The sequence below is a fragment of the Falco punctatus genome (assembly GCF_963210335.1).
Source record: "Falco punctatus genome assembly, chromosome: 4".
In the NCBI taxonomy this organism is placed as follows: Eukaryota; Metazoa; Chordata; class Aves; order Falconiformes; family Falconidae; genus Falco; species Falco punctatus.
This window is the reverse complement of record NC_137583.1, coordinates 14,260,052-14,287,955: the sequence shown is the minus strand read 5'-3', so window position 1 is coordinate 14,287,955 and position 27,904 is coordinate 14,260,052. Positions and strand designations below refer to the sequence as shown.

The window sequence follows — 27,904 nt, the reverse complement described above, 5'->3', positions numbered from 1 at the left end:
AAAAAGCCTCCACTCCACTTCTGGGAGGCAAGTTTTAGAGGCGTTTATCATTAGAGGTAACTTGCTTGTTTATAATCAGGTTTTGTAAGGCATCTAAAGAATTTGAAAGTACTGCGAGAGCCACATCACCAGCTTAATCAGAGTATATTGCTTATGTGAAGGCTGGTTACCACTTATTCACAGAGCTAAGGAAGGTTTTACTAGCTACAACACTGCAAAAGAGCATGCTGCAGCAGCAGCTAGAGCCGCCAGGGATAACAACAGACCTCACAGCACACGTGTGTCAGCACCTCCACTTCTGTTCTCTTGTTAAACACAGTTGTCTCCTCCCTTCGGTGCTTTCGAGCAATACAACTACTTTGTGAAGAGGGAACAAGTTTTAACTGAAGGTAGCCAGCGTGGACTGAGATTTTGCTGAAAAGAGCAGCCTCAGTGTAAGCCCTGCCACACAACTTCCCACTGCAGCTGAGCAAAGGCTTGTCTGAACATGCTGCTTTTGCCACTGTAAGCGCCTAGTTCCGTTGGTTTCATCTTAGCGATATACATGGGAAAACGAAAAGCTCTACATTTAAGGCAGTTCTATCAAAATTAAATTCACACACAGTCTTTGAAACATTTCGGAGTTTTTTTTGTTGCAAATTTACTGGATTAAGTCATGTCACATAAAAAGACGGAGTCAAAACCAAGTGTACGTTTCTGGCCTTTAAAGTAGCACAGGATCAACAGCTGTCTGACACCATGACTTTCACCATCCCTTCCATAACAGTCTTTCCACTTTCATTGACTTTACATGATACTGAAATGTGTGCAATAGAACCCTTCAGTCGTTTAACTTCTGCTGCAGCTGTGACTTCTTCACCAGTATACAAAGGAGCTGGAAATCGGATCTCCTGAGAAAGAAATATGCATCCTTGACCGGGCATTTTAGTACCCAGAACTGCAGAAATAAGTCCATTGATCAGAACTCCATGTACAATAGTTCTCCCAAACCTAGATTTCTTTGCAAAATCTTCATTTAAATGTAAAGGGTTTGTGTCACCTGTTAAATAAGAAAAAGTAACAACATCATTCTGTGTAAAAGCTTTGGTTAGTTCAGCTTTGTCTCCAACTTTTACATGTAAACTCTGAAGTATGGGACGTCCCAGCAGCGAGCTGATAAATGTTAGCTTCGTCAAGGCTCTTTGTCGGAAATCCCTTCCAGAAATTCCACGCCTGAAGGGCTGCAACATCTCAAGCAACTTCTGCTTTGTACAACCACACCAACAACCGCATTCAGTCCAAGACCAGTTCTCTACTGTTGCCAGATAATGCAAGAAGAAATGGAGATGTCTAGTTTGGGGAGGGAAGAAAAAAAAAAAACAACAGAAAACAAAGCGAGAAACTAAAGCATTAAAAAAACCCCCAAACAAAACACCACTGAATGCATTCAAGCTGAAAAACTTACATTTCCCTTTTACATAAAAGATTAAAAACTTAGAGCTATGCCTACGCAGTTTTTTGTGTAGCCATGGCTTCAGAGACAAAGAATTCTTAGAATGCATTTTATCGACCTGCATCCTCTGGAAAAAAAATAAGCTCTAGAAGTGCATGTTCATGCATGCATTTTTAAACGAGGTCAGTCAACAGTGACTATTAGAAAAGGAAGAAATGGGTCAGGGAAAATTAAAGATTGGACCAAGGTGTGGGCCAAGAACGAAACTTTCCAGAAACAATTTTCTTGCAGATGTATTAGTGAGATCAGGGCTTCTGACTGGAACGAAGCCATAAGGTAATGAGACAGTCACTACTGTCACATTTTACAAGGTTCATTGTAAGACGAGAATTCCTTAAACACAGGCCTACACACCTGCACTGAGAAGCATTCTGCTCCCAAACCAGGAAGTTTTTGCACCTAGGTAGGCCACCTTTCTGTGAAGGGGCAGCGTGCTCAGCCAGCCAGAGAACCTTAGAGCGAGAACTGACGTTTGGGGGAAGCCATCCAGCCCCCGCAGGGCTTTACCTGCAGCACGCGAAAGGCACACCTCCTGTTCTGGTAGTAGCCCAGCAGCGTTAGAGCACTCCACAGCTTGACAAGGCCGCTAAGCAACAAGAAAACAAAATATATTAATAAAATTTGTTTTTCTCAGTTTTCCTGCTGCATAAATATCTTAAATAAAAAAAGCTACATAAAGAGTAATGAAACCTTAACTGAGTTTAACAGTGGGTAATTTCACCCAAAAGTTCTAGTAGCAACACCATGCCCTGAAGGGTTATTGCAATGACTGCAGTCTCTTGTCACAGAGATACGTACTGTAACCTTTTCAAGTTCACTTTACTGGTCCTGTTCTCGTTCTCTGCGTGTTTAAGCTCCTTCTTCCCCTAAATCATCTGCAGTCATCTCCGCCATTTCAATACAGTAACCATTCTCATCTCTACCACACAAAGAGATATTAAAGACATGTTTCAATAGTGCTTAGTTCCTGTCAGACCATTCTGTTTAGGAACATACGTATCGATATACATATATGTATCCTGATATACATCAGGAACAACGTACTGATGCATGCAGGTTACCAATTCGTAGTGAATTTTTATTTATTTCCTGCATGCTGTACACAGGCTTCTGCAAGTTAGGCTTAATTCCTCAAAGACCATCCTTAGCTTAGGAGTTCTGTTTTCTTGTGAAAAATACTCCCAGGGCAGCATCCGAAGCACGCACCTACAGCACTGTACCTGCTAATAACTCGCAATACGGCAGACAGAGTTTTTTCCTCATACATTAAGACATCAACAGGCAAAGCTGCTCCAACCTGGGAAAAAATACGTGACTTGGTAAGTACCACCCTACGCTCCTATTTCATAAGCAAATGATTTCACCCCCGGATTGTCAAAAGGAGTTACAGTTCCGCCCCGGCCCCACAGGCCCCTCTGCTGCGCCGCCCGGCGTCACAGCGCAGCCCCCCTCGGGCGAGCCCCGCGCTCCGCCTCGGGCGGGACAAGCGGGGACCCGCGGCGCTGGCACCGGCCGGGCGGCACCGGAGCCGGGCGCGGACAGGGGGTCCCCGCCGCGCCGCCCCCCCTTCGCTGCCGGCCCGAAACGCGGCGGAGAGCAGGGAGCGGGGCGGGCTGAGGCGGATCGCTCCGCCGGGACCCCCGCCGGCCCCGCCGCCCCAGCGCCGGCCAGACACCGCCCCGCCCCGCGGCGGGCTGGCTGCGGCGGGCACCGTAGCCGCAACACCGACCGCAGGGCCCAGCGCGGCGCCGCCAGCCGCGGCCCACCTCTCCGTGCAGCTCCCGCAGCGCCGACACCACCAGCTGCTTGAACTGCGCGACGCTCGGCCGGGCCCCGCCGTCCGGCAGCTCCCTGCGGGGAAGCAGAGCAGAGGGCGGGCTGGGGGTGCGCGGCGGCGGGGGGCGGCCGCGGGCGGGGGGGGACACACGCTCGCTCGCTCACAGGCGGACGCGCAGGTAGTGGTGCTCGGCGGCGCTCCGCAGCACCCGCCGCTCGAAGGCGGCCGCCGGCGGCTCGGCCCGCGCCATCCGCTCCCCCGCCGGCACCGATGGCGGCGCGGCACGGCACGGCCTCCTACGGCGGCCCCGCGGGGTCAGCGCCGGCACGCCCCGCCCCGCCCCGCCCCTCCATGGCGGCCCTCGGGGCCGGCCCCGCTGCGCCGTTGGGCCGTGCCGGGGCAGCGGGCTCGGCACCGGGCAAGGGAAGCGGCGCCGGCGGGGGGAGCGGCCGCTGGTGGCCGGGGGGGCTGCCGGCCTGCCTCGGGCTGAGCGGGGCGACGGGCAGCCTGCGGGGCTGCAACTGGGCTCTGGAACGCGGTGGGGACGGGTGACGTTGCCAAGTGCTCGCTTTTAGCTTCGGAAAGACAAATCCCGGTGGTCCCCGGTAGCCACGCCGCCGGAGGGGGGCGAGGGGAGGCGCGCCTCCGCTCCCCCCGTGCACAGACGCGGCCCCGGCCCCGGTTACGGACACGGCGGACGGGGGGAGGGGGGCTGGCTTGGCGTCCCGGGTGGGCGACACACCGCAGTGGCAGTACCGTGTAGCTGATGGCAAGAGGGGTGTGAAATACAGCCCTTAGAGTGAAACTGCAGAGAGGATGGAACCGTCTTCGCTCTGCCAAAAAGATGAAACCGCATCCTCGGCATAAGAACTTTACCGAATCTTACTCCTTTCTTTTAAAGGTTTACCCAGGAATTAATACCGAGCCCAGCAGGGCAGCACTGCAGTACCCCAACACCCGGCTGTGCCCGAGCCCAGCTCACAAGAGACCATTTGCCTTTACCAAGCTGCTCAGTCCGTGCAAAGACACTTCAGCTCAAGGTGTTTTCCCCGTTCAGACTCGGGGGTTTCTCTCTGCCCCACGGGGAGCCCGGCCTCCTCTGGCCCCGGTGCACGGGAAGCTCCGGACCCGAGCAGCAGCACACGGGCCACCGGCCGGGCCATCTCCCTCCTCCCCAAGCACTGACCTGTCTTCAGCTCCCCGCTGCCCCCGTGGCACAAAGCCTGGGGCCAATGGCATGGTGCCAGCTAAAGCCCTTGGTGCTTTTGAAGAGGCAGTCGTAAGAAAACAGCGGCGTATCTCAGAAAAGCCTCCCCCCAGAGGTTACGACGCTCCTGCCTCAGACAGATAATCGTAAGCATTCAGCAGAGCTACTTTACAACTGTTAAAACAAAAAAAATAAATTAAAAATTTAGTGCTGGAAGATTTCACGCGCCCCCAAGCGGTCCATTCCAATGTCTTCCAGATCTTTTCAATGCTTCCACAGCTTCCCTGCGGTAGCTTACACCCTGGTTTTAGCCCTGCCCTAATCAACATGGTATCGTTCCACCCATTGCTCGACTCTGCCCCCAGTCCCCCAGGCCTTCTTTCCATAGAAAAAAAAAAATCCCATTTTTTTTTCCTTATCCTTCTGCAAAATGTAACATTTTCTAGATACTTATCACACTGCTGCTCTCTGGTCCCTTCAGGCGTCAACATCTTCCTTGAGTTAAAGCGCCCAAGGCTGAAGCACTGCATTCGGGCAGAGCCCTGCTGGTGTTTAGCACCACAACCCATCTCGGCTACTCTCCCAGGCCAATTTAAAAACTGCACATAAAATACTAAATGTTTAAAAATAAAACTTCAGCAAAAGCAAATACCGAGTATTTGAACAAGCGATTTCACATGTGCCAAAGCAATTTTCTTTCCAAATTGTTAGTCAGGTTAAAAAAAGGCAGCTTGCCCCATAAAGTTCAGTAACTGTAAGCACCGGCCAGCAAGAGACCTTCAGGAATACTGTGTTTCTCCTAGGAACCGAGAACCAGTTAGCACAGTTCTTGAACAATAAATCAGTTCTACAATAATTTGGCAGACACATCAGAGCAGCCAGTTTTATTGGGAGCAATAGTATCTACAGAAACCGGTATTATTTTTAAGATATTAGTAAAATTTCATCACCAAACAGCAAAACTTGGTGGTCGGGTAACGTATAAATCTCTTTTGGTTATTGCAATAGGGCGAGTGCTGTTCTCCGTAAGGCTCTGATAACACAAGCAACAGTAACTCAGGCACTCCGATAAATCTAGTTTGTTAGCTGCTGTGAAGTCCACTCCTGATGTAAGTAAGCACTGGGGGGGGGTGTGTGTCAGCTGCAGTCAGTCAGTAAAGAGCACACACAGGATTGTACAGGAAGGCTGGACACAACATTCAGTTTTTTATTAACCAAAAGTGAAGCTGAACCCCAGAGTGGTTTAATTTGTTAAAACCATATGTTTATATGGCAGGTATTTTTCTTTCCTGTTCAACACTACAGTGCAAGAACCAAACTTCGCAGCTGTTCATCCTTTGAGAATCAAGTACTAAATGTAAAATGAATTAAAATAAGGGTCCCTCAATGAATCAATTAAAAAAAAACATTTAACTAAAAAGAACAGACCAATTTTAAGAACTATCTTATATTAAATTCTCCCAAGTGAAAGACCTTTAAAAGCACTTGGAGCCTTGAGGTAGCAACTTTATGCAGAATTTAATTCCCCTTCTGCCCCACAAAGCAGAGGAAAATTAGTAGCGCATTATTAGCTCCAGCCAGCTAAGCGGAGTTGAGTGTTCTCCTGTGAGGTTAGTGACTTTCTCTTGCATCTTGAAATAGCAGTGTAGTGCTGCAGACTGCCAGGAGGAAATCCACAAGGAAGGCCTCTTGAAATAAAATACATGGTTTGAAAAAAGTGGAAATAATCAGCAATAAGCATAACAACAAAAATTATCTGGAGTGAAAAAAATCAAATTGTTTGTATTTTGGCAAGACTGTTTTTACAAATACATGTCAGTAACACGCGTCTGCTTTCAGCCAACAGAAAAAAAAGGATGGAAGTGACATTCAAAGGGGTTTCGGATTTTTGCCCTCTGCAAAATTGCACTTTGTTTTTAAAAGTTCTGTTTAAAAGTTTTAAGTTTTGCACTTTTGCTCCTAAAAAGACAACACATTTGCCCTTTTTTTGTTCTTTTACATTGTGAAACCTGTGCTGTGACATTAAACAGAAATACCATATATGCCAGGATATTTGACCACTGAAAGCTCCTCTCACTGACTTCACAACAATCACAAGCAGGGAATCACAAACAAGAGACTTTTCTTCCTCTGTGTCTCAAAGACACTGTCCTCTTTGCCCACTTTGCTGCTGAGTTCTTTTATTAAAAACTAGATCTCTCTCTACTGCCAATTTCAGAGACTCCACAGCAGGTTTACTGAACACTGAGGAGTAACAACAAAAACCTTGGGCTCGTTCTCCACAACAACTGCAATGAACAGTCCTAGCGAAAAGGAATGACCCGGGACAAAGGCGCAGGCAGACCTTTACAAACAGGCACCTCGCATCACTGCTGGCCGTGGTGTCGCCACTTACAGGCTTTTTGACTTTGCTCATTGCTGGTCCTCTAATCAGATACCTGGCAACGTCGAGTATCTTACTACAAGCTTCTCTCACTGTCTTCATGCTCATAAATTGTACAGAACAGGTTAGTTAAACCAGACCAAACTAATCAGGCACATTGCAAATTATAGCTTTTAAATGGACGAGCCTTCTTTTACAGGCTCATTCTTTTTCAGCTCAAGGTCAGGTTGCCTCCCTACACCACAGAAGGATGCCACATGGATCCTGGAGGCAGGATGGCATTGCCCAGTCTGCCTTTGCTTCAGGGAGTCTAGAGAAAGGTAAAACTTCACAAGTTTATTCTTGCTTGTATGGGATCCCAATCTTTTGATTTTATGTTGTCATCCTTTCCTTTGACTTCTAGAAGCCATCAAATCCTCCCTTCCAGGCAGAATTACCTTAATAATCTAACATCAGCCTTGCCTCGTTTTTTGGTTAAGCTTCAGAGCAACTGTTGTTCACATATGCTGAGGTATAGAATCCTGTCCTGCAGAGCATTCAAAGGCTTTAAGAACCAGAATCCATCTGTAAGGCCACCCAACCTGCCAGGCTCCTCTGGATAAAGGAGAGGATATTCTGCCTGAGAGCAACAAAGGCCAGCTGATGATAACTCACAGCAAGTTTCTCTTTAGTTCACATGACAGTTTAGGCAGCACAGAAACTCGTACTGGTATGGAGACCAGTTTATGTCTGGTTCACAGGACAGTCCCGAGCTGGCTTCAGAAAGACTCGTCTTGGAGCCCAAAGTATCTTAAAAGTTTTCAATACAAGGACCTGATGAGTGTGGTTTTTTCCATGTTCTTGGGTTGTGTTTGTTGGTTTATTTTTATGAGATTGCTTTTAATTTTTTGGTTGGTGTTTTTTTTTTTAATTCTGTAATCAAAAGAATGATTTTGTCTTTGGTGTTGAACCTTGGAAGCATGAATGAGAAGTAGGTGCTGCTTCTTCAGCTGCAATTTACAACAAAAAAACAGCCCAGTAAATTAAGGGAAATTCACTGTTCTAAAACACATGCAGTTAGAACAGCCACTAGACATCACAACCAGGACTTTAATAATATGGAAACACCTAGTTCAGTGGTGTCCATTACAAATCATTTGCATTTATATAAAAATATTACTCCAATTACAGTAACTGGACAACAGCCATTCAAACTTATCAAGTTTCCATCTTACTTATATTGCAGGAACTGGGAGGAGCTCATCCATTTAGGGAAAAAAGATGTCCAGAAGTCAACTCAGAGTTGCAGCTAGGCATCTCGTGCCTCAGAGACATGTCCACTGTGATAACTAGAAGCAGGAATTCAACATTAGCATCCTTCTAGTCTTGCTCACATGGCCATGAATAAAAAGAGCAGGTTCTGTTATACTAGCATCCACAATTAGAATTTTAAAACCCCATAAAACACCAGTAAGTTTTGCATGAGCTGCAAAGAATGCGAATTCAAAGGGTCAACTAGCTTTATTACCTACAAATTCAATGCCTTAATATAAATATTCTGTTTGTACACCATAAAAATGTCCTTCTTATGGTCTGATTCTTCTTTAGATAATACTCTGATAAAATCTCAGCAGTATGCCAATTAAGGTCATTAAAGCTATAGAAATAGAATCTACCTAATAAATGCTGCAAATTTAACAGTTATTTTAGATAAACATCATTAGCTTAGTTATCACCTAAACCAGAAGACTCCTCAAACACACCAACTGCGTAGTTAGCAAAGACATTTGCTTTACAAAGCCAAATGTTGCCAACTTTTGAAAAGTTTAGCAAATCAACGTGGTATTTGGAAGCATCCAAGTGTCTAATGAAGTTAGAATACTGTGAAATGTTAGGACTGGAGGGAGCTCCTGTAAACAAGTACAGAAGTAGTCTTCATTTAAATTACAAAACATTCACCTCCTTAAAAAGCTTTAAAACTGACCCAGTCAACAACAGTGCCCTGGGAAATCTAGCAGTATAAAGGATCTCTGTAAGCAAGAGAAGGTCATATATTGTGATCTCGCCACAATAGAATGTACTCAGTGTCAGGAACAAGGAGCAAATTTGGGGAGATGACAATTATGACACCTTCAGGCCATGTGATCTGAACCGCTGCACTTTTTTTGGGCAGCATAGAGTAAAACAATTTTCTTTGCTGCTCAGAAAATACTTAAAACACAGTAATGCTTCATCTTCTGCATTTTGTTGCTAAGCAGACTCTCCCATGTCCCCAGCTTGGTTTACTTGAAGAGCTATAGTACCTGCCACTTGCAGCAGGTGGAAGAAAACTTCAGTGCCACCTTATTAATTGGCTCCATTGATATTTTAACTTCAAACCCAGATGCTGCGATTAAAAGCAAATTTGACACTGTATATGGAAAGCATCAGATGAAGGTAATAAGCCTATAAAAGACTCATATTCCACGGGTTGCCTCTGCAGAACAGGCAACCTCCCACTACAGAGTCTGATCTGAAAATTTATCCCAATAGTAACACCAGAAGGAAGGAGGCTTCTATATCTTGCACACTTTGGGTTTCGTATCAGGCACTTGAACTGTTGGACAGATGCCATTCTGAACCAAGTAAGTGAACATAGGGTTAGAATCATCTTTAATCTAGGTCTAATAATGAAGTATCAGCAGCAAAGTGGAGGCAGGGAGTGAGCAATCCATCTGTGCTGAGACTTGTTTATGGTTTCTAAAATGCCCAAGAAGACAGCAGCAGTAACTGTTCTGTAGTGTCCATTTTCCTTGTGAGTTGTGTTGCTGACAGGAGGCTTTTCTGTGTCTTGAACTAAGGCGGCATTCAGGTACCCTGTGCCTAATTCCCCGGATCCAACAGGTCCATGCTAGAGCCAAACATTGCCACCAGCTGCTCCTCATAATGTGTTATATTCCTCTTCATAATGTCCATGCAGGGTCCAAGCAACCTCTCAAATGCTTGCACATCCATGACTGCAAAGGAACAGAGGTGAAAACAAGATAATTTTTCAAAAAAGACACCACATGCCAATTTATTTTTTGAACTCAGAACACAAACCTCCAGTCCAAGCCATTCAGGTTTCAGGCTTCAACAGAAACCAGAGAAGCAGAAATAATTTCTGATTTCCCTCTGTACTTTTATTTGGAGAAACGAGGTTAATGAAATACACACCTGACTTTTCAAGGATAAATACAGAAGCCAAATATACAACACACTGGCCTCAAAAGATCACCTGAAAGCTGCATGTAACAAGCTGCAAACAAAGTGATGCCACTTACCCCTTCAAAAAGTACAGGTCACACAAGCAGAAAAAACAGAAACTGCTGGAAGGAAGCAGTGGTGCTTCTCAAACTTCAATGTGGAGATCCACACTGGCCCATGCTCCTAGCTTCTTGTGGCTGACTGCCAGTTACCAAAAGGCTGCTAGGTTTTGGAATAGCTGCTCGCTTGGGCATGGTCCACAAAACAAGCAAAGACCAGAAAAGGGTAACTAGAAACACCAAATCATCTGCTTACCTAAACATTTGACCTCCCCGACAGCATAGGCAGAGGCTGCTCTGGGTTTGTTGGTAACAAGTGCAAGCTCTCCAAAATACTGCCCTCTGTGACACCGGGCAATCTCCACTTCTTGGTTAGCTTCTTTACTCGTCATAGTCTGTTGAACAGTATATTTTAATTATTTGCATACAGTTCTGTCTTTGTATGAGGCTGCAGTTAATCCCATACATCTTACAGATCAGTAATAGCTCATTGGTTTAGGGCTTTTAAACTACCAGTTCCCAAGTCATGCTCTGCACTGGTAGAACACTAACAGAATGCTCAATTAAAAGTCTGATAAGAAAAGTATATGCCAGCCCACATTGTTTTGAGATTACTGTTACAGCTTTGGGAACAGCTATTACATTAGTCTAACACAGGTTCCATCATGCACAACATGTTGTTCCCTAAGGCTGCTTCAGACTGTACAGAAATTTATTCAAGTGCTAACATCGAGTATGTCACTGGAGATAACAGACCCCAGGTTTTGTAAGCTGCAGTTTTCTATAATCCTAGAAGAAAAGTTTCGTCTCCACCCTTAAGGCCAGGGAGACTATATCAGCTTAGTTTGCAGAGGAGCAGATACAAGCAGAAGATTTTCCAACTTTAATAAAGTGACTTCTGGCTACTTCAGAACAGGTATGGAGATTTACAACCTACATCACTTGAGTGACAATGATAAGTATAATAAAGTAACATCTTAAAATAAGTCAGTCTTTTTCACGCCACTGGTAAATCAAATCAGGGATTGACCTAAAGCCTACTCATCCAATTTGAACTCACCTTGCTTTTAATCAAGATTTTTACTTCACCAGATTCTACAATGTAAAAACAATCTGCTTTATCGCCCTGTGAAGAGGAAAAGGTAAAACAAATTTTTTTTTCAGTTTACTGTAATAGCATATATAAATGGCATTAAAGCATTCGCTCTGAAGTAGGCCTTGTGCAGAAACCTACTAGAATTGACAAACACTCAAATTCTTAACATTAATAAGTGACTGGTTAGGTAATACACCAGAGGAACCACAGGGGAAGGAACTATTCATACAGACCATTCAGCAAGAGAGCAGGTGGAAAGGAAAAAGCAAGAAATTTGATAATATATAGCAAAATCACTTAAGTGCAAATCTTCTGATCCTCATGGAAGTATCCAGTACTTAGTAAAACTCCAACTTAGTGACTGCATTTCTAGATGTCAGTAGGAAGAAAGATCCATTAAACTAAGTATGAGCTCCGTCAATCTGGGGTAAAATAGTGGGAGATCAGCAGAATCCACAATAGCTGTATTGGAGAAGTATGAACACAGAAAGTTAGAGGAGGAGAGTTAACAGAAAACCCAAGTCCACAATGCAAGCCACCTACATGAGTAACGATGTAATGGCTGTGTAAATGAAATGAGACGGGTTAAAGATAAAGCACTCAATAGCAACATGCCATTAAAGGAAAATAAGTCACATTGGGCAAGTGGGAGAAAATAAAAATTGTTAGCAAATTCATATCAAGTTCTAGAAAGATATCACAAGGTGTCGTTGAATAACTGAGTGTGCAACAGAAAATTTTAGTTTAGTCAAATTCAGCTGTTTCCATGAAAAAGTCACTGTGAAGGTGACCAAGCACCGGCACAGGTTGCCCAGAGAGGTTCTGAAGTCTCCATCCTTTGGGATATTCAAAAGCTGTGTGGGTACAGTCCTGGGCAACTGGCTCTAGGTGGCCCTGCCTGAGCAGGGGGTTGGACAAGATGACCTCCAGAGGTCCCTTCTAATCTCAACCATTCTGTGATTCCGTGGCAGTTTATAGAACCTTTTTCACATCTAACTAAACTGCATCAGGTTGCAGACCTTCAACAGATCGTAGTTGACATCTGCTCTGGAAAGCTTCACCAGAACTTAATATTTTGAAAGTTTTAGCTGTGACAGAGAAGGACTTTCCTTCTCTATACCAACCCCCACAGCGGGGCTTGGTATAGGACTGGAAGTCAGAGCGGAGAGCTGGCACATGTCTCCTGCTATGCAACAGAAGCAAAGGGATTAAAGGCTTCAGGGAGACAGATGCTGGATAGGGAACTGATAAGGGAATGGGAACAGCTCAGCAAAAAAAAAAAAAAAACCAACTGTGAAACAATGTGAGGAGAGAGATAAATCTGACATCAAGTCAGGTGGGCAAGGAGACTATGAATGTGACAGGAAGAACGGAGAGAGATGATTACAACTTGAGTATGAAATGTGGGCTGGGAGAAGATGATGCAAGATGTAAACATGGAATTACACAAGAAATTAGGCCCCTAGTTAGGCTTCCTGGGGATGGTCATACACCATTCAGCACAAAGCTTTTCATTCACTGTTACCATCTATCACAACATGAACTAATACTTTCTTCAGAAGTGCGCTGAGTGTAAGTAGTGAAACAGCACTTATTTTTTTAAAAGAGTGAAAACAAACTTAGTGGAAGACATCCTCAAAAACTGTTAGTGCCTGCTGGTGTTACAAGTGCTTTAAAGCATACTGCTTAACTGAAGGGTCAAATGCCAGAAAGGTAATTAAAATGTAAAGTTATTCACAACAGAAGAGGTTCACGATATTGATGCAACTGCCGTAATACAAGAGCTATCACGTCTTTTCCAAGCATAAAATTTCATCATTCTTTAGAAGTGTATGACCATCACCCAGACCTATCCAGACTATTAATCCTCCTTTTAAGGGTAATTACATCCTTGTCCTTAATTCAGTTATTACAAAAGATTAAAACCAACTGTGTAATTGGATCAATGATTGCGTGGGTTCCTAGTTTTGAGAGTGATTTATAAGCTTTGATTTTTGCTGAGAGTTCAGTTCTCAGGGGCTTAAGCAACAAGATTTTCAACTTAGAAATCTGAGGGTATTTTTGGAGAAAAGTAATCTGGCAGTATTTGGTTATCAGCAAACTAAGGTTGCCTGCATTCAGAGTTATCTGACATTCAAGGTAATTAAGAATAATTATTCAAGACATTATCAAGGAGTCATATTCTGTTTATAAAACAAAACAATGGTTGTGATTAAAAGCCTGCCATTTCAGGTAAGGGTAAGCCAAGGACTTTCTTACATGAATGTCTACTTGAACTAGAGTACTTTTGCAACAAACAAAGCAACCCCAAGCTAAACGTGATGCAAAATTTCCAGTGTTTCATCAGTAACAGTGTTCCAAAATGTTTTGTCACATCTAAAAAAATCTCACGAGCTTGTCCAGCTTCCTATTCCACCACACGGGCCTTAATCTGTTACAGCAGACAAAACATACATCAACAACCAAAGGCTGTCAATTGAAGCTAGACTACACCATTGACATACTCTTCCAAAAAGTATTAGGAAAACCAGTGGGTTTAATTAGCCCTGATAGTTTCTTAGAATAATTAGCTGAATTGGGTTCAACTAGCAAAACATTCCCAATAACTTCATTTACTTTCACCCAAATCATACTCCTGTTGAATTGTTTTGGTTTTGTTGTTTAGTCAGACCCAGCAATTAGAGATGCCTTTACTACATGCTTGTGACTCCTTGTTTAATCTGCTCATAGATGACTGAATAGCTGGGGCTTTCATGGAAGATTACATAGACAGACATTTAATTTCAGCTTCTGAAAGCATACTCCTTCTTGAAATCTTGCAAAGACCATTTATAAAAAAACAAACAAATGAGAGAAGAAAAACCCAGAAGATAAAGTAATAGAATAAATTTGTAGCAACAGGTGTACTGGCCATTCCCCAAACATTCAGGAAGTGCTTAAATAAATTGGAAGTATTGAAAGAATAAGTGCCAAGTTGTTCCAAGTAATAGGATTCTATAAGTCAATTCCAAACAGGAAAAAAGAAGCAGAGAAAGGAGAATGACAGAGAGTAATTTAGACTTCAAGTACCTGAGAAATTATACGTTCCCCATCTTGATACACTTTCTCTCCTATAACATCCACTATCTTCATTCGCTCTGATGCCTGGAACAAAGAGGAAAATTAATCATAATCACCTGTTATAGTACATCTTTGGTAAACTCTGTAGCCCTGAAATGAAGTGGCACTCACTGGACACACAGACATGCACTATCTGGGTACTGAAAAACAGCCCCTACAATGACATCGATATACTGCACCACAGCTTTCAAGACTACCATATCAATTTGGAAAGCAAATTGTCTAGTATCCCATCTGTGTGCTTTTCTTACCCCCAAAGGTAACAAATAACATATTTGGCTGGTTTAAAGTAAAGGGGCAAGAAGAAAAAAAAAAAAAAAAAAAAAGAGAGAGAGAAAAAAGACTTCCTCTATGATTCAGTTGAAATTTGAAGAAAACACTCAGGAAAAGGTCATAAAACTTCCTAAGAACAAACTTCAATGAGAAACACCATCAACATGTTTTCAAAATATTTTAGTCACCATACACTTGAATATGGGAGGGTGTGGGGTGGAGGGTGTGTGAGTGCCCTAGAACTCAGGAAGAAGTGGAGAGAGGAAGGGGATACGAAAAGGGTGCCGGCTCTAAACTGTAAGGAGGCACCACAACAGCGTGCAGAGCAGCAAGGGCAAGAGGTACTACTCTGACACGCAATGAAGCATGCCTGAGCTCAAAAACAGGAAGGGAGACAGAACAGTTGAATTTCCCTCCAATGTTTCCCATTGCCCATCTGGAATATCATAAAACAATGTTATTGTTTCAGAGCAGTGTAAAAAAGATATTAAGGAAAAAAACCCTACAGTTCAAATTAATATCTCAACAGATGATTTAGTTGTAATCCATTTGTTCCACAAATGCACCTTAATGTAGCCTATGTTTGAGAAACTTCTGATCCATGCATGATTCAACTGCAGTGTGTCATGCAAAAAGCCATCCACTGCTAATGAGTTATTTTTCTGTATCTTTAAATATTTATGAGTCATTTTTGTGCTCAAAAACAGTCACATTGATGGAACTAGTTTAAGCCAGGCTGTGAGAGAGAGGTGTTGTGCAATTTACCCCCTCTCCACAGCTACCAACATATGTCCAAAACAATATATATTAGAAGTTGCTGTTCACACCTAATTATAATTTGCAGTTTTTAAATCTTCTCTCAAAGGGATTAAATGGTCTTCTCAAATACTAAAGATTAACGCTGAAAAATATTCTTATGATGAGAAAACAAAGAAAAGCTAAGTTATGGTGTAAGGCAAAGACAGACACATACTAATTTCAAATCTGCTTGGTACAGCTCCAAAAGCCCTCTGAAGATGCAGGCAGAATCAATAGCTTAGAAATGACAATTTACACATTGTTCCTAAAGTCATGCACCACGCATCAACATGACATCTGTCATTTTGTTCCCAGGTAGCAGTGCTTTCCCCTTAGTCTATTCTTAGTTTACCTCCTGAATACCAGTTAAAGTTAAAGCAAGACCTACTATGGCCCACATCTTTGTCTCAAATGCAAAATCATCCACGGCTGATAAAGGCCAAATATCTCAGTGATTGTATCATGACTTCAATATTACACCCTCAACTGAAACCACAGCCCTGAGCTCCAATTTTCAGTGTAATACCTGTTTTCTGACATATTTATAGATTTTTGTTTGGTTGGTTTTGAGTGCTGGTTTGTGTTTTTTTTTTAATCTTTACACAGATAGAGGTAAAAGTCAGCAATTCATTTACTGTGAATAAAGGATACGAGGGGGGAAACAAGCGCACAACTTCAACAATTCGAATTAAGTTGTACAGTAGTAAATCTGATACCAAAGCAGCTCTTAACATTTTGTTCTAAGTAAAAACGACACAGATTTCTGATATAGCAGAAACACTGACTGTGGAGCTAATGCTAATGCAAGAATTTGATGCAGATGTCTCTGAGAGGCTTTACCTCCAAGGATTTAAGAAGGGGCACAGACTCAATAAATAATTCATATGTCTTCCTCTTCTTTGCATTGTTTTTCAATATAATTCTTCTGAATGTCACTCGATCCTGCAAGAAACAGCACAGAGAAATATATTATTTCTCCTCACTAAAATGCTCCCGGTTTAACTAACTGACAAACATGAACTAGCAGCATTTGCAACAAGCACTAGGTTTGAGAAGCCAGCTGTTAAAATGAGACCTTATCCATCACAACAGTAACAGCTCTTGTGAGAGCACTTGCTGCAATAACAAATTGAAAAATGGGGAGCTGTAAGACCTGGTTCTTCTCAGATAAGCATTTAAGAATTCCATTTTTTCTACCTTGTATTGTTTTTCACACTTGAGCTTTTGGGTTTTGCTTGGCTGTTTGTTAACATATCTTTCATGCTTCCACATACAATGAAGAACTTACAATCTTCTTGCTGAAGCCACTGGAAATTGGTACTTTCAATACTTATTTAAGGCAACTGCAGGACAAAGGCTGGATTGGAGTCTACTCGAGTCACAGATTTCAAAAGCAAGTTGGAGATTCACACTGCTCTCCAACAGATCAGGCACAGAGCATCACACCAGCTGGATTCACCCCTCCACCTGCCAGGATCCAGAGCACTGGCTTTTTGCAGCGACTACTTCTCAAATGCCAGCTGTCCACGCATACCATCAGCACCTTCCCGATGATAAAACCTTTTTGTTTGGTTTTGAAGCCTAAATACCGGGGGTGCCCTGAGGCGCAGGCTCCGCAGCTGCGGAGGGACACCACATGCCCAGCGCGGCCCCCTGCTCCCCCGGCAGACATGTTGGGCAGCTCCTGCCCAGAACCCCAGCAAAATGCAGGTTATTTCCACACGGGGAAGGCAGGGCTCTGCTGCCAGCCATCTGCGATGAGAAAAGCCAAGGGAGCTGCAAGGGAGCAGCAGGCTCGGGGGAAGGGGACCGGCGCTCCCGCCGGGTGGTTTTGTGGGTGCTGGCGCTGCAGCACTGCCCGCGTCCCTGCCAGGAGCAGGAGCACCAACAGGGTGGGAGCTGCAGTTCACCTTACACGGGGTGTAAAAAATCCAAACCAAAAGGTCAGAGGAAGAGTAGAAATTTGGTTAGGAAAACGGTACCCCTAAAAAAATAATCTTTAAAGCTTACATATACCATCGTTAGCAGAAACACCCAAAGTCCTGAGAGACATCCCCTCTGTGTCTCACTTTCTGAAAGCATCAACTGATAGCTCAGCAGTGGCATTCCGAGGTGAAGAGGTATTTTCAAGTAACAGCATGGCTTTATGGGCTGCAGGCTGCAAATACTTGTAACAAAACAGTGGCTGATACAGGTGACACCAGGAGAATATAAAAGTTGGAGGTGAAAGATGAAGGGAAGAATGATACTACAGTCATCCAAGGGAGAGCAGGAGATGATACAACAGTCCCTCATGCTTTATTTTTTTAAAGAAATTCTTCAGTAGTAGAAGTCTCTTCAAATTACATCTGGAGAAGCAGAAAGGTGCAGAAATGATCAGGGGAATTGCAAAAGCATAAAAAATTCAGAATTCATTTGTTTGAGAGTATCAGTGAGGGAGGAGAAGTAGCAAGATATTTGAACAAAAAAGGCAGAACAGTGAAGGAAGCATGTGTGATCATGAGGTTTTCCCCAGACACGCTCAGTAAAAAAGGCTGAGGATATTCTTTGCTCCAGAAGAGACCCACATTTGATAACTGCTTTGTGCTTGAGCCTTCCAGGCTCTTCTTGGCCTAAGTCTGCAGTGCAACAGGAGTTTCCTAAACGGCAGATAACCCATGAGCTTTAGCAACGACTTCTGCAGACTAATAACAATATATTTAAATTGCATCAGGCACAAAATAGTACAATAAAGCATGACGACAGAGTAACTGGAAGAAATAATCCAAGTTTTAGGCAGGAAAATGCAGCCTTAGTTAATAAAATAGCCACAGGACAGATGACTAGCAAGAGGTCCACCTTCAACTACATTCACTTCATTAGCAAGGTGTAATCACAGAAAAAAAACAAACCCCAAATTAACCCAGTTTGTCCAGTTCTTTTCAAAAGTAAACCGGAACAAAGATTCATCTTCTCATTTTCTTCCTTTTATGAATGAGCTCAGCTTGTAGGTAGCTACTTTGTTCTGTCTTGTTCAAGAAATTACATTCTGACGTTACTCCCTGGTTGATTTACCAGAATCTTTTCTTTCAGCTCACAAAGAGAAGGGAAGGCAGATCTCTCAGCAAGCACTGAGGTTGTATAAGCATGCTGTTGTAGCAGCTTATCAGTCCTATAATCAAGGTCACAACACACGGCCAACCCCCAGCGAATCACACAACACTTCTGGCTTCAAAGGCTTCGTTGATCGCACAATCCGCTTATTATGTGAGCCCTCACAGACAAGTGAGAGCACTGTGAAAATAACCCTAACCAAACAGTACAGAGAAAAGAACTAAAAAAGGAAAGTAACGTCTACAGCTTTGCATTCAGCACTGCTGGGCTAGAGACAAAGCAACACCATCATTTGGTTTGGTATCTCATAGGTCAGGCTGACCTGAGAACATCTTCCAGGGTAACACAAAGGGACCAGAAACATCATGACAGTTTATTTTGAAGGAAAACAAAGCTTTGGGCAGTTCTCCTAGCTCTTCAAATTACTGGCATCCTCAAGAAGATAATTAACACCTTTCCATTCTTCTTAAAGCAAACAAAATTATAGGAAGCTGAGTTGAAAATAAAGAACCTAATTTAGGTATTGGTTCCCACCCTCATAAAATACGTGCATTAATGCCTCCACTGTCCTCTGCAGGATGAAAACAAAACCAGGGGTTCTCCCCCACCCCCAACAAAAGCCACAATTACAGCAAATGCAAGACAATAAAGGGACAGATAAAACTAGAGATAAGAGCTTTTACAGACAAGTTTTTCTAGAAAGGTGGCCAAAAAGATTTGCACTATGGATCTCTTATGCCAGGAGGTGAGATAACAGACAGTGATAAAATAGCTATTAACACAAGGAGCCATACCAAGACAAGCACTGAACACCGTGAGTTAGTATTTTAAATTCTTTCCTTACCAGTCCCCAAAGGGCTCCTTCTGTTGTGGCAACGATGGTGGCAGCTCTAGGAGTGTTGTACATCAATGCCAGTTCCCCAAAACTGCCATGATTATCATAGCGGCCCACACAGCGTGACTGGTTGTCTTTTGCTACAACAATATCATACAACCCCCTGGAAAAAATGGAATAGATGCTTTTTGTTAGACAACATTCCAGTATAAATCATAAAAACAGCTTCTTGCTGTTATATAAATAGTCCTCTTATTACTGTGTGAGATGGAACATGCTTTATTGAGCTTTCCAATTGCCTGATACTAAGGTGCTTCTTTCTACACTATTTTCACAACCATTCTCTCTTAATAAAGCATTTCACTCCTGATGGATCTGGGCAGAATCTACTTGATTTCCTCTGCATAGTATTTTGACACTGCTATTGTAAGTGTTCTGGCTAGGGTGATAGGTAGTTTCATCATCTTTTAACAGTATTTGTCCTCTCACAGCATGCACTTTATCCAGAGGCCTCTTCAGAGTGACTCGGATTCATCCAAACCCATTTTCTCTGCGACGGCGTTGCTGCAGTACCTTTGGGATACACTCAGTCCAACTGCTCACGTGCTCCTATGGTTTTGCCTCAACTGCCGATTAAGGGTATGTCTATATTATAACCCCAAGATGCAATTGTAGCTTGTACCTGCATATGCCCATGCTAGAGTCAAACTATCCAGTTCTTCTGTGGACAACAGCAACGATACAGAAGCACAAAGATCACAGAAAAGGACCTTTCTTTAAAATACCAAAGATACTAAGTGAATTTTGCAGTGCAAACTGACCAGCCTTATTACAAGCAGCACTTCCTGATCCTCAGGCTGGAGGATTTAAGGCTAGTTCCAAGATGTTACACATGCCACATCCTTGCACTGTAGCACAGAGATCTCCAGAGGCAACCATTTCACCTGGTATTTGTCTAATAGCTCCCTTATGACCAAAGCTTTTATCACTCAGTTCAACTTCGCACCATGTTGCGACTCTGAGCGTGCTGACAGTTGAACCAACCAATTTTATCACCATTTTCATGGAGGTGTGGCTACTGAAGTACGTAGGTTATAGCATGCAATGTTCAAACTTGAAGAGCATCCACTGGACTCTCACAAAGCTCTGTGTGTGGAGATGACGCTGTGGGATGCAGTTTTGCAGAACATTACAGGTTCCACTCTAGTCACTGGCTTCAAATTAAAGCCAAGCTAAAAGGTTTTTAATTCCTTTTATTTTTTTGTTTGGTTGGATTTTGTTATAGCTCACTTCTAAAAACAGGAAAGCTCTCTACAGCTGCTGACATCTAGCCAGGATCTCTGAACAGATCAAGAGGAAAGCGTTCGAGCACTGGAAGCTTCCTTGCACTTAGATCAGAGGGAGCTGTAACCTGTTTAAATTGGAAAGGCTGCCTCATCCTGTTCTCCAAGAGGCACACTTCTTACGTTATAATGAAGTTAAGGGAACAGTATCCCAGAATTTACTATGAACCAAAAGACTACTCTGATGAAGATGCAGGTACAAGTCCAGCAAGTCAAAGCTCAAAACACAAATATGTATCACACAGCACCACAGCAAGTACACATGAAGAAACAGGCTATGCACAGAAAAGTAGCCCTTTACAAGTCAAACAAGTGTCTGTAGCACCCTCAGGACTGTATTATGCTTGGAGCTTTAAAAAAAATAATTTAAAAATATAGCTTAACTAGAATTGATTAATTCTTGGCTATGGCACCAGAAATTGTTCACGGACTAGTCACTGGCCTAAGAGACTTTACAAAACATATCATGCCCTGAAGAAAGCAAGCAGGGAACACCTTCCTGGCTTTAAACAGCTGAACATGCATATAATTTTTCCCAGAAGTTTAGATCTTTGTCAGAAGGAATGGTATTATCTCCCAGAACATCATTAGGCATATAAGGAAAAAAAATACAAAACCATAAGAATCAACAGAAATGGTAGTAGGTGCAACTTCTCATGGTAAACAAGTATGGAAACAGACTCACTGGTGAGACCTGCCTAGTATTAACAGCAGAGGGTCTTCCAGGATTGCTGATGGACAGCTCTGGGTTTGTTAAGATATCTTTGAACACTGCTGCATCTAAAAAACCTGCGTACTACAGGACAGCTTTATGCCACTTTCATTTGGAGGATGTTCCACAAAGTGGACATTATGTGCAAACAAACAAGCAATTAAAATACATCAAAGTGAGGAAGCTTTACACAATGAATTGTGGGTCTACTGTATTAAAGCCTTTCAGACCCAGAAAAAAATTTGGCTACTGGATCAACAGTAGATGGGCTTCAGACACGTCAGAAGATCCAAGAAATTTAGTCTCCGTCACCCAGAATGCTAAAAGAGGAAGCCATGCGCATGAAGATTTTGTAACATCCTTACCAGACACCTTTTACACTCAACCACTTACTCACACTTAGGAGACAGGGAAAAGAAACCTACAGCGTACTAACAGTAAACTAAATAAGGATTAGCATTGATGGGAAGTTTCGCTAATTATTGTAATGTCCAACATTTATTTAATGTTTCTCAACGGCACCAGAGCCACTGTTTTCAGAGGCTTTTTGATCTGGAAGAGCCCTCTGTGAGCACCTTAAGCAAATGCAACAACTTCTTCCCATCCCTCACAGCCTGAAAGTCACTTACTAGAACCATTTATTTCCAAATAACTATAGCCATGTAACCTTCAGCAAGCATTCAGCTGTCTGTGGCCCAAGGACTAAACTGGTGAGGCATCACTGGATGACCTTGGCCCAGCTTTATTGAGCAAACTGTTGCTGAGCTGTGAGACAGTTCATGAGCTAAAGCCCTGCAAGGTAAGAGGAATAAAAAAACATACCAAAGTGTAATTGTTGAGATGGTAATCGTTAGGAGCTCAAGGACTCAGAAGAAAAACACTGACAGGAAAAAATATAAAACCCCAAGGAAAAAAAAAAGCAGAAAAGGAGAAGAGGGCAACTCAGCAAGATTGTGGATTGGTCTGTTCCAAGAGGCAACCGAGGCCAGCGCTAGGTGCCTCCTCAGCAGTGATAAGCATACTAATATTTAGCCACACAACACATTCATCCTAGCTCTCCCTTCTATGTAGTAAACACTAAATAGCTGCTGCACCCTCAGGTTGCATCTGTCCTGCCTGCTGCCCCTCTGTGCGTGGCAAAAGACACTCAGACAAAAGCGATCTGGCAAGGGAATATTAAGAACAGAAGGCTGAGGAGAGCGTGTGTGAAGGGGTCTGTGCTAGAAAGCCTGTTTTTCCACGCAGACAAGAAGCTGAAGAGTTAGATCTGCAACACAAAGTCACTGTTCATTCAGACAGAAAGAAACTCATCCAGGGATATTTAGGCGTTAATGACTCAAGAGTAACAAGACATTCCTACTGAGACCTTGAAAGAGCCAGTCCTCTGAATTTGCACTTGCAGGCAAATGGAAATAGTGTAGCTTTCCTGCTATTCTTTTGCATCAAAAATTGGGTGGGTTGCAGGAGGAGGACTGGAAAGGGAGTGAGGAGGCCAGAAAATCTGTAACTGTTTATTTCTTTATAGTAACTGAATAGCCAACGTAAGAGGTGCACCCAAGTGTTTACAGCAAAGGCTGGTACGCTGTATTGCTAGACAAAAATCAAGTTTTATTTACCTCACTGTATAGCCTTTCTGACACATACTTTTGGCAACATATTTATGTTACTGTATTATACCTTAAGAGTAAAATAAAACAAAAACTTAAAAACATGAAACCTCCTAACTCAACTACTTCTTGATAGAAAAAAAACATTGTGAAATAGCATTAAATCTGTAGAACAGAGACCATAAAAACATTGACCTGAATATCAAAGACAAGGTTCCATTTCACTTCTTTGTTTTAAAACTTGTAGTAGGAAGAGCTTTTTAGTAGCCAACAGGTTAAGAAACTTACTCAAAAATAAACTAAAATAGGCTGATGGCATCTAACATTTTTGAGATGCTCCCAAACTGCTTTTAAGTTTCCTCAAGATTAGGAACTGCTGCTCTGTACACATCTCAGCTTTTCAGAGCTGGTGGCTCTGGCTCCCGTGAGTTTTAATCTGCAGCACCTTACTCTTACCTGGGACAGCCTGATCTCCCCAGTGAACATGGCAAAGAAAGAACTAGTCCTATCTGGCAAAAGACTTGGGATTGGCCTGAGGCACAGAAGCTGAGGGAGGTAACTAAGTGCAGAAATGGAGCACTGGTTTAGGCTAATGGTATGGTGTGGCAGAGGACAGAACAATGGGCATATGGTCAGACTATATTCAAGGTCGCCTTATGTTCTGTAATTCCACTAATCAGAAAGGTGAATGTACTTAAAATGAACAAGGATCATTTAAAACGAACAATTTTTAACCTATAAATTGTTTTTCAAATTCCTTAAACAGCACAGATGACAATTCAAAAGGCAACACACTGCCTTGAAAAACTGCTTTGAAAGCATTTAATACAGTACTAATGGTGCCGTCATTTCAGTGATAAGGAAGATAACAGTGCATCAAAGAAGTACTTTCCTAAGATCGTGTTCCAACAGACACTTACAATTAGGTCAGTAATATTCTGTTTAATATTAGAGTTTTACGGGAAGAAATAGATCTCTGTCCTTAATTCTTCTGCAAATACAGTGATGGAAACCTTCTATGACGGACTGACTAGCTGGGCAGATGAGGGGAGAGCAGTGGATGTTGTCCCCCTTAACCTCAGCAAGGCTTTTGACACTGTCTCCTGTAACATCCTCATAGGTAAGCTCAGGAAGTGTGGACTAGATGAGAGGACAGTGACATGGACTGAGAACTGGCTGAATGGCAGAGCTCAGAGGGGTGCGCAGAGTCTGGCTGGAGGCCTGTAGCTCGCAGTGTTCCCCAGAGGTCAGTACTGGGTCCAGTCCTATTCAACTTATTCATCAATGACCTGGAAGAAGGGACAGAGCGCGCCCTCGGCAAGTTTGCTGATCATACAAAACTGGGAGGAGTAGCTGATACACCGGAGGCTGCGCTGCCATTCAGTGAGACCTGGACAGGCTGGAGAGCTGGGTGGGGAGGAACCTCATGAAATTCAGTAAGGGCAAGTGTAAGGTCCTGCACCTGGGGAGGAACATCCCCATGCATCAGCACAGGCTGGGGGCTGACCTGCTGGAAGGCAGCTCTGCAGAGAAGGACCTGGGAGTTCTGGCGGACGGCAAGTTGCCCACGGGCCAGCAGTGTACCCTTGAGGCCAAACAGGTCAAGGGAGGCAATGCTCACCCTCTGCTCCGCCCTGGTGAGGCTGCATCTGGAGTGCTGTGTCCCATTCTGGGCTCCCCAGTTCAAGAGAGACAGGGAACTGCTGGAGAGGGTTCAGCAGAGAGCTACAAAGATGATGAGAGGGCTTTCCTCCTTCTCCTTATGAGGAAAGGCTGAGAGAGCTGGGCCTGTTTAGCCTGGAGAAGAGAAAGCTGAGAGGGGAACTTACCAACGTCCACAAATATCTGAAGGGCAATGGGGCCAAGAGGACGGGGCCAGGCTCTTTTCAGTGGTGCCCAGTGACAGAACAAGAGGCAACGGGCACAAACTGCAACACAGGCAGTTCCATCTGAATATGAGGAAGAACTTCTTTACCTTAAGGGTGACACAGCACTGGAACAGGCTGCCCAGAGACTGTGGAGTCTCCTTTCTCTGGAGACATTCAAAACCCGCCTGGATGTGACTCTGTGCAGACTGCTCTCAGTGAACCTGCTTTAGCAGGGGGTTGGACTAGATCCCAAGAGGTCCCTTCCAACCCTGACCATTATGTGATTAAAAGTGACGTTAGCCAAAATTTCTTCCAAAAGGGCAAAAGATACTCAAAATGCGCACCACATTTCTATTATATGGCTGTTGCACATATATGTGATCTACAAAATTAGGTGAATTTGCTTAATGTAAGAAATTGCAAAATGGCACCTTAAACTCTGCAAATACAAGTCACATGACAAACAGAAGAAAAAAAACCATAAGTCTCTGAAGTCAAGTGGTCAAAGCTAATTGGATAAAGTCCAGGTTGTTCCATGGTAGCCACTACCATGGATTTTTATTTCCTGTATTCTTCTTCCCTTCCTTACCATATGGTTTCTTCAGAAACACATCTTGGTCTAGAAACAGCACATAATATGGCTGGGTTTAAGCCATGCATATGCTGATGGGCACAGAAGCTAAACTGAACAAATTATAGGCAAGCTCATGCTGCGGCCCTTTCCTCAGAGAAAGTGGTATTTGAGTTTTCACACAGTCACACAGAACACGTTAAAACCCAGCAGGTTTGAAATGTCCACCTCTGTCAAACTTGATTGCCCATGGGCAAATGATTCAAAAGTCAGTGGAGGCCTAAAGAGGAAAATGGAAAGATCAAAGAAAGAGGCAATGAATGCAAAAAGTAAGTTTACTTCAGAAACTGTCCTACAGTAAGCACTTCCCTGCCATTTCTAAGAAACTGGAAAGAAACATACTCTACATTTCAAAGGCACAGTTGCTTACCGCTCAACAACATAGAAGTTGTCTCCATCATCACCTTGGTCAATTACATGTTCCTGAGGTTTCACCTTCCTCTCAAACATGGCATCAAGGACCTGAGACAGCTGCTCCTATAAAACAAACAGGAGGAGGAGGAAAAAAACAAACAAAAAAACCTCTCAGAAAAATACACCTTAGCATTACTGCTAGACAAGGGTGGATAAAAGTTCATGTGACAATCTGGATAGTGAAGGGTAACATGCGTTGTGTTACTTTTACTGTATGCAAATACAAGTAATGCTGATATTAAATGTTGATTTCCACTAGCACCTCACTTCCAGCTTATTAATCTAAGTTCAATAATGCAGAAAACCATAGATACTTCCATTATGGAAGAGCTATCATCTCAAATTTATGTCCAAACGGCTTAACTTATGCCTATCATTTCAGTGCCAAAGCGCACACATACAGCAAGGTCTCACTTGGTATAATCTGACACAGCATCACTGCAACGGATACATATTGATTTATGTCAACATGCATTATATGTACATATGTAGAAACTGCACCACAATTTGTTAGTAACTTATCTGTACTGTCATCACTTAAGAGCCCCAGTCATGATTCAGGACCGTACTGGACAAGACTCTATACAAACAAGATAGTTTGTGTCTTGGAGGACCTGCAAATCCAGCACAAGACAAGATCAAACAGGTACAGATGGGAAGCACATACAGAATGTGGGATAATGCTGGACTGCACAGCAGACTCAGGCTAGGTTTCTCTGATGAGCCATGACTAAACCTTATTTTGTAGGCAGCACAGCCAGGGAAGCTGTGAAAGCCTGGAGATATGATGCCATATAAATGCCTTGTCTCAGTGCTGACCCGCTTCACTATCTCAGTTGTTCCAAAGTCCATTAACAACAGACTTCCATTGCATTTTCAATGACTAGATGTTCAAAGCTGAAGGTGTAGATCACAGCTGAGTTACTAAAAATATACCGCATGAACACACAAACTAGTCTTTATGCTGCTAGATACACTTGACATATTTACTGTGCTCCTTAAATTAGGAATAATCATTGCAGCATTTGTAGGCACCACTATATTGAAAATATTGCCTATCTTTTCACTAGAATCCTGTTTTCTTGTCTTTAAAAACTCTCCTGATATTTAAACTAAACAATCATTGCATGAAAGCAATTTCTTTTAACTACGTATTTCACAGCATGCATTTAAGTAGCAGTTGTCAGAAAACAAGAAATGGAGATTTTTAAAGAGCTTTTTAAAAATACCGTAATTCAAAAATGCTTTATTTGGAAGATAAACAGGCAGAGACTTAGCATTTGAAGTAAATAAAACACTGTCAATAAAAGGACAAGCTTCGTCAGATTCCTGAACTGTAAAAAACTGTCTTGCTTTAAACATGGGTACTGAGCACTCTCAGGAGCCTTGCTGGTAAGGATAACAGTTGTTGCTCTCACCCAGTACAAAATTCAATACTACAAATTACAAATCCTGTAACCAGGATTCTATAGACTCATAAGACACTGTGGAGCCCATGCATGATATATCTTACAAAGCTTCTAACAGCAGAGAAGTTATTACTCCCCTAGCACTTTATATTGAAACATAAACCAAGTTTATCGCTGGGGATGCTCAAAATCTCAGTGTTAAACCCTGTGACAATCTGAATTGATTTGAGTTCAATTTAGTTCACCTTGCTAGAAGTGATCCACTGGACACTGGCTCCCTCATGCTTGATTCCAAGTATTACAGCAACTACTCATGCAAGTAAAGACATTTAAAACGGCTGTTGAGTCACTGGGCCTAGATTCAGCACAATTCACCTAAATGCAGCCAGTGGAAAAGGGATTAATTGGGCCAGGACATTTGAGTCACACAATCATATTTACTTCTAAAGGGGTTTTATGCAGTTTTGTTGCAGAGTTTGTTTGCTTGTATTTAACAGTTTTACATGGTGCTTTTTAGAGGTTAAGCAGCAAAAGAACGTATTTTGAGTCTTAATTTGAAAGTGTTCCTCACAATTATTCAAGG

General features: G+C 42.9%; 3 protein-coding genes across 3 annotated transcripts in view; all 3 read right to left on the bottom strand.

Annotated features, from left to right (window-relative positions):
• Positions 1-606: 606 nt before the first annotated feature.
• HTD2 (hydroxyacyl-thioester dehydratase type 2) lies at positions 607-1,229 on the bottom strand (the record flags this gene model as incomplete). The annotated part of the gene is made up of 1 exon (XM_080382909.1): positions 607-1,229. The coding sequence occupies one exon, from the start codon at positions 1,227-1,229 to the stop codon at positions 720-722; it is 510 nt and encodes a 169-aa protein (XP_080239035.1). The 3' UTR covers positions 607-719.
• RPP14 (ribonuclease P/MRP subunit p14) lies at positions 1,190-3,647 on the bottom strand. Its single transcript, XM_080382910.1, has 5 exons — positions 3,434-3,647; positions 3,259-3,343; positions 2,713-2,789; positions 2,000-2,078; positions 1,190-1,329 (listed from the first exon to the last, which is right to left on the bottom strand). The coding sequence occupies exons 1-5, from the start codon at positions 3,517-3,519 to the stop codon at positions 1,273-1,275; spliced, it is 384 nt and encodes a 127-aa protein (XP_080239036.1). The 5' UTR covers positions 3,520-3,647; the 3' UTR covers positions 1,190-1,272.
• A 2,581-nt stretch (positions 3,648-6,228) lies between these two features.
• PRKAR2A (protein kinase cAMP-dependent type II regulatory subunit alpha) overlaps positions 6,229-27,904 on the bottom strand; it is a 68,081-nt gene continuing 46,405 nt past the window's right edge. The window contains exons 5-11 of the mRNA XM_080382907.1: positions 25,869-25,975; positions 19,347-19,500; positions 16,250-16,351; positions 14,288-14,362; positions 11,183-11,248; positions 10,379-10,517; positions 6,229-9,834 (exon numbers count right to left, since the gene is read on the bottom strand). Of these exons, the coding sequence (XP_080239033.1) occupies positions 9,701-9,834; positions 10,379-10,517; positions 11,183-11,248; positions 14,288-14,362; positions 16,250-16,351; positions 19,347-19,500; positions 25,869-25,975 (777 nt within the window). The 3' untranslated portion in view covers positions 6,229-9,700. The remainder of the gene's footprint in view (positions 9,835-10,378; positions 10,518-11,182; positions 11,249-14,287; positions 14,363-16,249; positions 16,352-19,346; positions 19,501-25,868; positions 25,976-27,904) is intronic.

Bases quoted from the DNA above. Each gene is read 5' to 3' on its own strand.
- RPP14 (XM_080382910.1), bottom strand. From the start codon at position 3,519: ATGGCGCGGGCCGAGCCGCCGGCGGCCGCCTTCGAGCGGCGGGTGCTG. The intron at 2,790-3,258 runs GTGGGCCGCGGC...ATTTTTTCCCAG, and splicing joins TGCGGGAGCTGCACGGAGAG to GTTGGAGCAGCTTTGCCTGT. The intron at 2,079-2,712 runs GTACAGTGCTGT...CTTGTTGCTTAG, and splicing joins GTATTGCGAGTTATTAGCAG to CGGCCTTGTCAAGCTGTGGA.